The sequence below is a fragment of the Mandrillus leucophaeus genome, unplaced genomic scaffold, assembly GCF_000951045.1.
Source record: "Mandrillus leucophaeus isolate KB7577 unplaced genomic scaffold, Mleu.le_1.0 Scaffold253, whole genome shotgun sequence".
Lineage (NCBI taxonomy): Eukaryota > Metazoa > Chordata > Mammalia > Primates > Cercopithecidae > Mandrillus > Mandrillus leucophaeus.
The window spans coordinates 844,821-856,940 of NW_012102621.1; the positions used below are offsets into that span (position 1 = coordinate 844,821).

Genomic DNA, 12,120 nt, shown 5'->3' on the forward strand with positions numbered 1-12,120 from the left:
TTTTTTTTTTTTAAAGATAGATAGACTGCAACAAAAACCACATTCAAACCTTTGCCTCTTTTGAACCGAATTTTTTTGTTGTTGAGTTGTGGGAGTTCTTTATGTACATTAGATATTAGTCCTGTCTTAGTCTGTTTTGGATTGCTTTAAAAAGTATTTGGCCGGGCATGGTGGCTCACGTCTGTAATCCCAGCACTTTGGGAGGTCGAGGCAGGCGGATCACGAGGTCAGGAGTTCGAGACCAGTCTGACCAACGTGATGAAACCCTGTCTCTACTAAAAATACAAAAATTAGCTGGGCATTGTGTTGTGCACCTGTAATCCCAGCTACTCAGGAAGCTGAGGCAGGAGAATCGCTTGAACCTGGGAGGTGGAGGTTGCAGTGAGCTGAGATTGCACCACTGCACTCCAGCCTGGGTGACAGAGCGAAACTATGTCTCAAAAAAAAAAAAAAAAAAAAAGAGGCTGGGTAATTTATAAAAGAAAAGAAGTTTCTTTGGGTCATGATTCTGCAGATTTTGCAGGAAGCATGGCACCAGCATGTGCATCTGGCAAGGCCTCAGGCTGCTTCCACTCATGGTGGGAGGGAAATGGGAGCCAGTGTACAGAGATTACAGAGCAAGAGAGAGCAGGGAGGATCCAGGCTTTTCTTTCTTTTTTCTTTTCTTTTTTTTTTAACAAGTTCTCTCTCATGGGAACTAATGCAGTGAGAATTCATTTATTTCCAAGGGAGGCCGTTAATTTATTCATGAGGGATCTGCCCCCATGACAGAAATGCATCCCATTAGGCCCTACCTCTAACAAATGGGGATCAAATTTTGACATGAGGTTTACAGGAGACAAATATCCAAACCATAGCAAATCCTTATAACATATGATTTGCAAATATTTTCTCCCATTTTTTGGACTGCTTTTTTACTCTGTTGATGTCCTTTGATACACTGAAGTTTTCTTCTTGTTTCTTTCTTTTAAGAGACAGGTTCTTGCTCTGTCACCCAGGCTGGAGTGCAGTGGTGCTTTCATATCTCAATGTAACCTTGAACCTGGGCTCAAGTCATCCTCTCATCTCAGCTTCTTGAGTAGCTAGGACTATAGGTGCACGCCACCATGCCCAACTAAGTTTTTTTTTTTTTTGAGAGGGAGTCTCGCTCTGTCACCCAGGCTGGAGTGCAGTGGCCGGATCTCAGCTCACTGTAAGCTCCGCCTCCCGAGTTCACGCCATTCTCCTGCCTCAGCCTCCCGAGTAGCTGGGACTACAAGCGCCCGCCACCTCACCCGGCTAGTTTTTTGTATTTTTTAATAGAGATGGGGTTTCACGGGGTTAGCCTGGATGGTCTCGATTTCCTGACCTCGTGATCCGCCTGTCTCGGCCTCCCAAAGTGCTGGGATTGCAGGCTTGAGCCACTGCGCCCGGCCTAAGTTTTTTAATTTTATTTTTTGTAGAGATGAGGTCTCACACTATGTTGCCCACGTTGGTCTTCAACTCCTGGCCTCAAGGGATCCTCCTGCTCTGACCTTCCAAACAGCTGGGATTACAGTCATGAGTCACTATGCCTGGCCAAAACGTTTTGAGGAAATGTAATTATTTTTTCTTTTGCTGCTTTGGTGTCATATCCAGGAAACCAATCCAGTGTCATGAAGCTTTCCCTTATATTTTCTAAGAGTTCCATAGTTTGTTATTAGATTTAGATCTCTGTCTATGGAGTTAATTTTTGCCTGTGATGCTAGGTAAAGGTCCAACTTCATTCTTTTTTGCATGTGGATATCCAGTTTTCCCAGTACCATTTGTTGATGAGACTATCCTTTCCTCACTGAATGGTCTTAGCACCTTTGTTGAAGATCATTTGATCCCATATCTAAGGGCTTATTTCTGGGCTCACTGTTCCATTCTATTTATCTATCTTATGCCAATACCACCGTTTTAATTACTGTGTCTTTGTAGTAAGTTTCAAAATCAGGAAGCATGAGACCTCTAACTTTTTTAAAATTCAAGACTGTTTTGGTTTTTCAGGATTCCTTAAGATTTTTCTATTTCTGCAAAAATCAACATTAGAATTTTGACAGGACTGTACTGAATCTGTAGATTGTTTGGGGTAGTATTGACATATTAAAAATATTAAGTCTTCTATGAACACAGGATGTCTGTGTTTGATACTTTGTAGTGCCTTGTTTTGATTCCCTCCTTTTGCATTGCAGGAAAATAGGCTGTTGCATGGCCAAGAGTGTCTGATGCCATCTTGAAACAAAACTACCATGATGACTGGTGGTTGGCCCCTCCACAGCAAGGTGTTCTGCAGTAAGGTCTTTAAACAATGCCTATAGCATAGATAACCCCTCATAAAGATGCTATCAAACTTCCCCAGTGGTCACATCTTGACAAGAAAGTCTGAAGGTGTGACCAGCTGCACATGTTTTATCCCAAAAGCTTGCTATATAAAGAATATCTCTGGGAGGCTGAGGTGGGTAGACTCCCAGAGCTCAGGAGTTCGAGACCAGCCTGGTCAATATAGCGAAACCCTGTGTCTACAAAATTAGCCGGGAATGAATGAACGAATGAATGAATACTTTCTGGATGGCAGGTGTGGACAGCCACCCGAGACATTGCTTCTGTTTTTAAGTTCCTATAAAATATTTCTCTCTGAGAAACTGGATTTTTCAGCCTCTTTCTTTGGCCTCTGAGTTTCCTCAGCTTTTGGGGGTAGGGCTGTGCAGATTCTACAGATTTTTTGTTTGTTTCCATAGGAATTACAAATAGTATCTTAGAATTATGACATTCTATCTTACATTGATAACAACTTCAGTAACATAAAAAAATGCTACTTCTTTACAGCTTCACCCCCTCTATGTTATTGACATCATTCACAAACTACGTTGTTATATACTGTGTGGCCATTAACATAGATTTGTAATTCTTAATGAATGTGTCTTTTAAATTCTGTAGGAAAAAAAGTAGAGTTACAAACCAAAATTATAATATTGTTTTTATATTTGCCCACATATTACCTTTCTTTCTTTCTTTCTTTTTTTTTTTTCAGATGAAATTTTGCTCTTGTTGCCCAACCTGGAGTGCAATGGCGCAATCTTGGCTCACCACAACCTCCGCCTCCCGGGTTCAAGCGATGCTCCTACCTCAGCCTCCCGAGTAGCTGGGATTACAGGCCCGTGCCACCATGTCCGGCTAATTTTCTACTTTTAGTAGAGACAGGGTTTCTCCATGTTGGTCAGGCTGGTCTTGAACTCCTGACCTCAGGTGATCTGCTCGTTCTGGCCTCCCAAAGTGTGCTAGGATTACAGGTGTGAGCCACCGTGCCTGGCCAATTTTATATTTTCCTATGGCTTTGAGTTACTATCTAGCATCCCTTCATTTCAGATTGAAGGATTCTTTTTAGCATTTCTGATTGATAGGGCAATTCTAGTGGTAATAAACTCCCTCTGCTTTTGTTTGGGAATGTTTTAATTTCTCCTTTATTTTTGAAAACAATTTTGCTGGATATGATTTTCAGGTGACTGTTTTCTTCTTTCATCATTTTAAATATATCATCCCACTGCCTTCTGGTCTGCAAGGTTTCTACTGAGAAATCCACTGACAGTCTTACTGAGGATTCCTTGTATGTGACCAGTCACTTTTCTCTTGCTGCTTTTAAGATTCTCTCTTATTTGACTTTAGACAGTTGATTACATTGTGTGTTGCTGTGGGTCTCTTTGAGTTTATCTTCTTCGGAGTTTACTGAATTTCTTGTACAAGCATTGTGGTCAACAAAGGACTGCACATATGAAGATTATAATGGACCTGCTCTATACAGGTGTAGTATTTTAAAAAACCATTTACATGGTAAATGTAGTAAAAAACCATTTACACTGTAAAGGTACACTGTAGTAGGTGTAGTAGGCCATACCATCTAAGTTTGTGTAAGTATACTCTATGATGATTCACAACAACAAAACTGTTGAACAATGCTGATATAATGTGGCTCATGACCAAATCTCATGTCGAACTGTCATCCCCATGTGTTGGAAGAGGGGCCTGGTGAGAATCATAGGGGCAGACTTCCCCCTTGCTGTTCTCATGACAGTGAATGAGTTCTCATGAGATCTGGTTTTTTGAAAGTGTGTAGCACTTGCCCCTGTGCTCACTCGCTCTCTCCTGCCATCATGTGAAGACATGCTTGCTTCCCCTTTATCCTTCCACTATGACTATAAATTTCCTGAGGCCTCCCCAGCCATGCCTCCTGTACAGCCTGTGGAACTGTGAGTCAATTAAACCTCTTTTCTTCATAAATTGCCTAGTCTCAGGTAGTTCTTTATAGCAGTGCAAGAGTTGACTACTACAAATGCTTTGCTCAGAATGTATCCTTGTTGTTAAGCAAAGCATGACTGTATTTGTATATCCATGTTGTTCCTCACATTTGTGAAGTTTTGGGCCATTATTTCTTTAATTAATATCTCTGCCCCTTTCGGAACTCTCATAGTGAATACATTGATCTGCTTGATGGTGTCCCATAAGTCTCTTAGTCTCTGTTAACTTTTCTTCATTCTTTTTTCCTTTTGTCTTCAGACTCAATTTCAAATCATTTGCAGATTCTTTCTTCTGCGTGTTTGAGTCTGTTCAAGCCCTCTAGTGAATTTTTCAGTTCCGTTATATCTTCAATTACAGAATTTGTTTGGGTTTAAAAAGTAATTTCTACCACATTCTCAGTTTGTTCATATGTAGTTTTCCTAATTTCCTTTAGTTTGTTGTTCATGTTTTCTTTTAGTTTTTCAGTATACTTAAGACAATTACTTTAAAGCCTTTGTCTAGTAGGGCAGATATGTGTGTTTCTTCTAAGATAGTTTCTGGAGATTTTTTCTTTCTTGTGGGGGCAGGGTGTGTAGGGTCTTGCTGTTATCCAGGCTGGAGTACACTGGTGTGATCTCGGCTCACTGCAACCTCTGCTCCCTTGGCTCAGGTGATCCTCCCACCTCAGCCTCCCGAGCAGCTGGGACCATAGGTGTGCACTACCACGCCCAGCTACTTTTTTTTTTGGTATTTTTAGTAGAGATGGGGGTCTCACTATGTTGCCCAGGCTGGTCTTGAACTCCTGAGCTCAAGCAATCCACCTGCCTTGGCCTCCCAAACTGCTGGGATTACAGGTCTGAGACACGGCACCCAGCCTTTTGTCTGTTTGTTTTAAATGGGATTTTGCTATGTTGCCCAGACCAGACTTGAACTGTTGGATTTAAGTAATCCTCCTGCATCAGCTTCCCAAGTAAGCTGGGATTATAGGTGTGTGCTATCATGCCTGCCTTCTTTGCATCTTTTGTTGAAAATTTGGAATGTGAAAAAACAGCCACCTCTCCTTATTTCTAGTGTTCTTATTTCTCCGCAGCTTCACCAGCATCTGTTGTTTCTTGACTTTTTAATAATTATTCTGACTGGCGTGAGATGGTATCTCATTGTGGTTTTGGTTTGCATTTCTTTAATGATCAGTGATGTTCAAGTTCTCGCTGTTGCTCAGACTGGTCTTGAACTGCTGGGATCAAGTGATCCTCCCACTTTGGCCTCTCAAAGTGCTGGAATTAAAGGCCTGAGCCACTGCCCCCTGCCTCAGTCAGGCATAAAAAAAAAATCACATTTTTCTAATTTCTCTCTTTAGTTTAAGCCAGGGGTGTCCAATCTTTTGGCTTCCCTGGGCCACACTGGAAGAAGAATTGTCTTGGGCCACATATAAAATATATTAACATTAACGATAGCTGGTGAGCTAAAAGAAAAAAAAACACACAAAACCACTCATAATGTTTTAAGAAAGTCTACGAATTTGTGTTGGGCTGCATTCAAAGCTGTCCTGGGCCGCATTCAGCCTGTGGGCTGTAGGTTGGATAGCTTAGTTTAAGCCATAGGATTAAACATGCAGCACACAATTAGTAATAAATACATGACAAAATTTGGCTCAGGCAAACAAGAAGGAAAGTGAAATCTATGGCAGAGATTTCACTCAAAGTATGGTCTGTGGACCTCTGTTACCTGCGAAAGTCACATAGAAATTTGATGTTACCCCACCACTTGTACTTTACAAGAGGATTAGTCCCCATGCATCAAAAATTAAATAGGCTGGGTGCTGTGGCTCATGCCTGTAATCCCAGCACTTTGGGAGGGCAAGGTGGGTCGATCACCTGAGGTCAGAAGTTCAAGACAGCATGGCCAACATGGTGAAGCCCTGTCTCTACAAAAATACAAAAATTAGCTGGGCATGATGGTGGGTGCCTATAATCCCAGCTACTCAGGAGGCTGAAGCAGGAGAATCGCTTGAACCCGGGAGGCAGAGGTTGTAGTGAGCTGAGATCACACCATTGCACTCCAGCCTGGGCGACAGAGTGAGACTCCCTCCCAAAAAAAAAAAAAAAAGAAATATCTAAAAAAATAAAGCTAGTCCTTCACTACAGCCAATTCGAGGACTGGTCAACAGCAATGAAATTTACCATCAAACTCTGACAATGAGTTATTTTCAAGATTAAAAATTAAGAATCTCAAAGAACCCCTGAAAGACATGTATGTTGCTCTTTTATTATCTTTGTTTTACAAGCACATTTTAATAAATTGTGTCATAGCTCATCTTTGTGGCAGTGGTATGATGGTAATTCTAAAGCAGGAAAAAACAGACTGCAGAGAGTCTCCAAGAATCTGTCATGTGTTAAATCAGTTAAGTAAGTACCTGCTGTGTGCTGGACCCCTGTGCTCAGTATGAGGTTACTAAGATAAATCCCTGCCCTCTAGGAACTTGGTGTCTAAGGAGAAGCAATGTGTCAAGGTCCTTTCCCCTTGAGCTACGAATATGAAAATAAGTATATTTAGGTAGATAAATATATTTTATATCTATCAAGTGAGATGCCTGGACAAATTCTATAACCAAACACTGGATAACAGTGAAAATAAAGTACAAAATTTGCCAAAACAAAACTTATCACCTTTAGATGACATAAAAATCCCCAAGACTTTACCAGCATCATAAAGTTCACCTCTGTAGTTAATTTAAAAAAGAAGTCAAAACAAAGCACCTACAGTGTATTAACAATCCTACTTAAGAATTATCTTTCTTTGACATCTGTATGGCATAGTTACCAGGGACATGCTTCTTTAATTACATGAATAAAAGTATAATAATCATCTTTGTCAGATTCCTTACTTATAAATACTAGAACACTTAATACAAGGGGGTTTCATGAAGGACACAATTTTAAGAGGTCTCAAGGCACATAGGACAGAAATGATTTAACAGGCAAAGCTACAGTGGAGCCAACCCTGACTCCAGGTTCTTTTTCTTGAATGTATACATAGGAACTGTTAACATCCTGGAAAGTGGGTCTTTTCCCATCACCCTAGTCGACAGATAAAAAGCTGACTGTTAATGGTCTGCATGTAACAGGCAGAACTGGTACTGCAGCAGCACTGAAGGTACTATGAAAACTAGTGCTTAAATTCAGGAGTGACCCAAGGCTTAATGTGTGTTGCACTGGCAAGAAACAGACCATATTTATTCTTCAAGAAACACTGTTATTACTATTTTCCTTCAAGGAATTCTGGAATGTCAGCTCACTGTGTGGGAATGCCTCTGGTTAAAGGGTCTCAATTAAAAACTTAGCTGGAGACCATGTTTTAAGACTACAGAAATAAAACACAGTAGTACCAGCAATACGAGGAAGAGAATTATAATCTTTCATGCAGGTGAAATGGTCTTGAAGTTTAAACAATAGGTGGCTGTTGTGACACAAATTCTGTATTACTAAAAGTTAAGGCCATGCTAATTGCTATCTGACATCCTAACCTACTCAAAACAGTAACAGAGAACAAACAACCCAAATGGATAAGTGTAACTGTTTGTTAATAGTATCTACTCACATACTTGACATTCTTTTTACCGAATTTTTAAAGCTCAAAACCAGGGTGCAGCAAATATGTGAGAACACAGTAGGGTTTAGTCTCCCTCGCTCTCGCTTTCTGCCTCCTCAGACCTCAGACTGTGGACTGGTCACTGACCCTCATACTTCTTCTAGGCCAGGGTCCAGTACAACTGAGGGGCCACGGTCACCCCTGCCCTGTGAACTTGGAGAGGACAATCTGAACTGTAGCCATCCACACTACTGTTGATGAGTCCAAGCTGTAGAGGCTCTACATGCACATGGAAGAACAGAAACAAGCTTCCACAACCATTGTGTCAGTCTGCATTCAAGGTGCTTAATTCAAGTCAGCATTTACTAAGCACCTTTTCTGTACCGGGCCCTGTGCTAGATGCTCAAGACACACTTGCTCTCTCTCTCCCCCTCCCTCCCTCTCCAAAGTAGCTCTTATCTTCTAACAGTCAAAATCCCTCTCATAGGCTCACATTTTAGCTGCAGGCATAGAGACAACAAACAAATTAACATATTTCAGATCATGGTGATAAATGCAATGAAGAAAATAATGCTGAAAGACATAGCTCCTAACAAATCAATGGTCATCAATGAGAAGAAATGCTGTAAGAAAATAGGCATTTTTAATCCCCAAACTTCCATACTTCTGTGAACCCAGGCTGCCTCTTGCATGAGGTTAAAGCAGATAATTGCTAAATTCCTTTCCGACTCAAAAATTCTATGATGCCAGGCTTAACAAGAACATTTTCTGCTGACTTGATCACTCCCATTAAGTAGTTCAATAGTTTTGACTTTAAAGTAACACTATTAAAATTTCAGTAAGGAAAAAGTACCATAAGGAGAAAAAACATTATGTATAGCACAGGAATTATTATAAAGCCAAAAGAAACATGGACACCCATTAAAAGGTAAGAAATGTAAATTTCCAATGCAATTACCAAGACATTTCTTACATTCCTTTGTATGCACTAGATTCTCAGTTCCCAATAAATCTGAAACATAGTAGGTGCTCAATGTGTATTTGTTGAACAAACAAATTCAGTTCCATCAATGATCAAAACATTCAACTCTCCAAGATTTCAGGAAATGGTATTACCTACTTGTGATAAAGACATAGTGGCTAGAAATCTTTACTACCTTCCTAGAGGGCAGTTAAGTGCCTGCCTTTTGCCTAATCCATTTAAATTCAATTCAGAATTTTCTTCTGGTGAAAGTTTATTACCTTAATATATTAAAAAAAAAAAAAAGGCATTTTCTTTCTTTAGGGCTCAAAATCAGAAAGATAATACCTGGGCTGGAGTGTTTGTAGTCACCGGAGATGGCGATTCACTAACTTTTGGCTCACTTGGGGACGCGGCTGACCCCTGTGACTCCTGACTCGCAGGCTGGTCCGGAGACAAAGCGTCACTGCTGTCTTCATCAAATGAGAAATCGCCCTGAGTGTGGGGATAGTCCTCCTTCCCAACGCCTAAAGAAAGAAATGATTTTTGACTTATGTTGGCTTTGGAATACCAAGCTTAATGTGAAGGAGGAAAACATTGTTTCCTATGAAAATTTATGAAGCTGCTTTAAAAGAAATTGAACACAATGTACTTCCCAGTGCAAGAACACACCAATAACCATGATGTATTCTTGGGTGAAAAAGAAAAATCAAACCTTCATTAGATTAAGACTTCGGGTCCAACTACCAGTTACCTGAAGTACAAGTGCCAGGAATCTTAACACCTGGGGACGCAAATGCAATCAGTAAAATCCAGAATGTGGGACATGCTAGAGGACAAAACAAGCCTGTTTCTCAACAAACAAGTACTAAGAAAAAGAAGAAGATCCACCCAATAGATTAAGATTTAAGAGAAGTATCAGGTAGAGGCAATGTGTGGACCTTGTTTGGATCCTGACGGGAAATCCAACTGTTAAAAAAAACACGTGACAGGCCGGGCGCGCTGGCTCATGCCTGTAATCCCAGCACTTTGGGAGGCCGAGGCGGGTGGATCATGAGGTCAGGAGATCGAGACCATCCTGGCTAACATGGTGAAAGCCTGTCTCTACTAAAAATACAAAAAATTAGCTAAGCATGGTGGCAGGAGCCTGTAGTCCCAGCTACTTGGGAGGCTGAGGCAGGAGAATGGCGTGAGCCTGGGAGGCGGAGCTTACAGTATGCTGAGATCACACCACTGCACTCCAGCCTGGGAGACAGAGCCAGACCCCGTCTCAAAAAAGAAAACAACAACAACAAAACCAAAAAACAAAACACGTGATAAGGAGGAAAATGGGGCCATGACTAGGTGTATGTTGGTAAGTTCCCACTTTAAAAGGAGCAACCCAGCTACACTGACGTCTCACATGATTTCTTTTTTTTGCTAAAGCTTATGCCAGAAATAAAAAGAGAAACATCAGTAACTAAGTGTGATAAGACCAGGATAAAATGGAGAGATACTACCATTCTGTACTCATCTGCTATTCACCTTGCTGAACTAACACTGAACATGCTATTTATATTTCCTAGAAGTAGACAGAAATAAAGTTAGTAAAAATATTAAATAGAAACTAAGTTTAACTTAGAAAATTATTTCAATAATAATGCTACTTACTCAACAACCAATTTTGAAAAGTTAATATCCTATCTTAAAAACTATTGTCATTTTCATCACCCCTGGGGACTTCCTATTTTGCACTGGTATGACTTTAAAGCTTAGGCAATTTGCAGTCAAGGAGTCTAAGCAGTACAATCAACCATGATTCCATGCAGTCCTAAAGAGATGGACCCCAAAAGGTGAGATGAAATCAGAATGTACGAATTAAACCTCAGACCTAACAAGGGAATCTGTTACTTGGCGGCAGATACTAGACTTATAATACGTAATGAAATGACAGTAACAGAAATCACTCTAAGTGTTAATTTCTAATTAACCCAGAAAACAATACGATTGGTGCTAACCTTTAAATTATATTTGTTTTATCTAAAATTTCCACGTTTCTCTTTCTCCCCCAAAACAGTAAATTTTTAGAGTCTTGCCTATAATTGCTTCTTTAACACTGGAGTCCACAGGAAGGATGTTTTTCTCTACCAGCTCCATAGGGCCAGGTCTTTGAGCAATCTTTTCATTCAGATCATCTGCTAGCCGAGCTCTTTTCAACTTCATCTGAGTAGCCTGCAGGGATGGCTCTGCAAATGTTTCTAAAAGAGGAAACACAATTTTAACCATTACTCGAATTACTATTTCTATTCCATAATGTTATTTCAGGCCAACTAACTGAATTTAAACTGATTTAGACATATTTTTGTGTTCTCGACATATTTATGGAAAGAGAAAATGACTGTTTAAGAATGTTCCAGTATGCATTTTGTATTTTTTAGTTCTGGATAGCTTTACTTTCTCTACGTAATTTGGATGCCCACAGACTCAAATTAACAGGACCTTAAACCAAAAGTGGGGTACTGCTATTGTTTATTTATGGTGGGAGGGTCAAATTCACATTTATTAGGTATTGGGGATACAGAGGATGAGCGAGACAGATGTGGCCCACAGTTCAAGAAGTTGACAGTTCTGAATTTGGCTTCATTGGAAAGTCAATTCTTAGAAAGGAGACACTGCCTCTTAGGCTTATAAGCTTCTCTTCAGAGGTCAATAGGAAGAGCTATCATTCATATTCTTGAATTGATCCCCTGTGTCTCGGTCGGTCATCATAATTAAGAATTTGGGTTTATTTCTGGATATATATCCTTGTGTCTGTTAGGAACATTCAGCTACAATACACAGTAATTAATGGTTGTATAGAGGCATCAACTCATCTACTTACAACTGCCTAAAATTGGTACAACCAATGTAAAACTATAAATACCATAATTCATCCATCTGCTTCATTCTGTCATACTTGTGTTTCTGGTAACTCTTGTTAATGCTTTTTCCATTGTTCTAAAGAAATGTTTAGAAATGATGAAAAATAATGATGTAGTGTCTACCCAAATTCCAAGTTGAAAGTTGCTTGCCTCTTAAGTTATACAGTAGAAGGTCTTTTAATGAAACTCCCCATAAGTTGGCTTAGGATGAACTGATATTCTTTATTCTGCAAGTATTAATAGAATGTTCTTGTGAAGCCCAAGGCCCACTGAAAGCACATGGCTAGCAGGTTACCCTGTAGCACATCTGTGCAGCTTCTCTATCCACCAGCTGAGCTGTATGCTTGCCAAAAGTGAGCCTTGATTGTCCACAAAATGATTCATATCTGTTGTGAC

General features: G+C 40.1%; 1 protein-coding gene across 4 annotated transcripts in view; it reads right to left on the reverse strand.

The window, feature by feature from the left end:
* MKL2 (MKL/myocardin-like 2) overlaps positions 1-12,120 on the reverse strand; it is a 196,330-nt gene that overhangs the window by 49,684 nt on the left and 134,526 nt on the right. For all 4 annotated transcript variants that reach the window (XM_011983669.1, XM_011983666.1, XM_011983667.1 and 1 more), the window contains 2 exons: positions 10,900-11,061; positions 9,173-9,351 (listed from right to left, as the gene is read on the reverse strand). In XM_011983669.1, the coding sequence (XP_011839059.1) occupies positions 9,173-9,351; positions 10,900-11,061 (341 nt within the window). The remainder of the gene's footprint in view (positions 1-9,172; positions 9,352-10,899; positions 11,062-12,120) is intronic.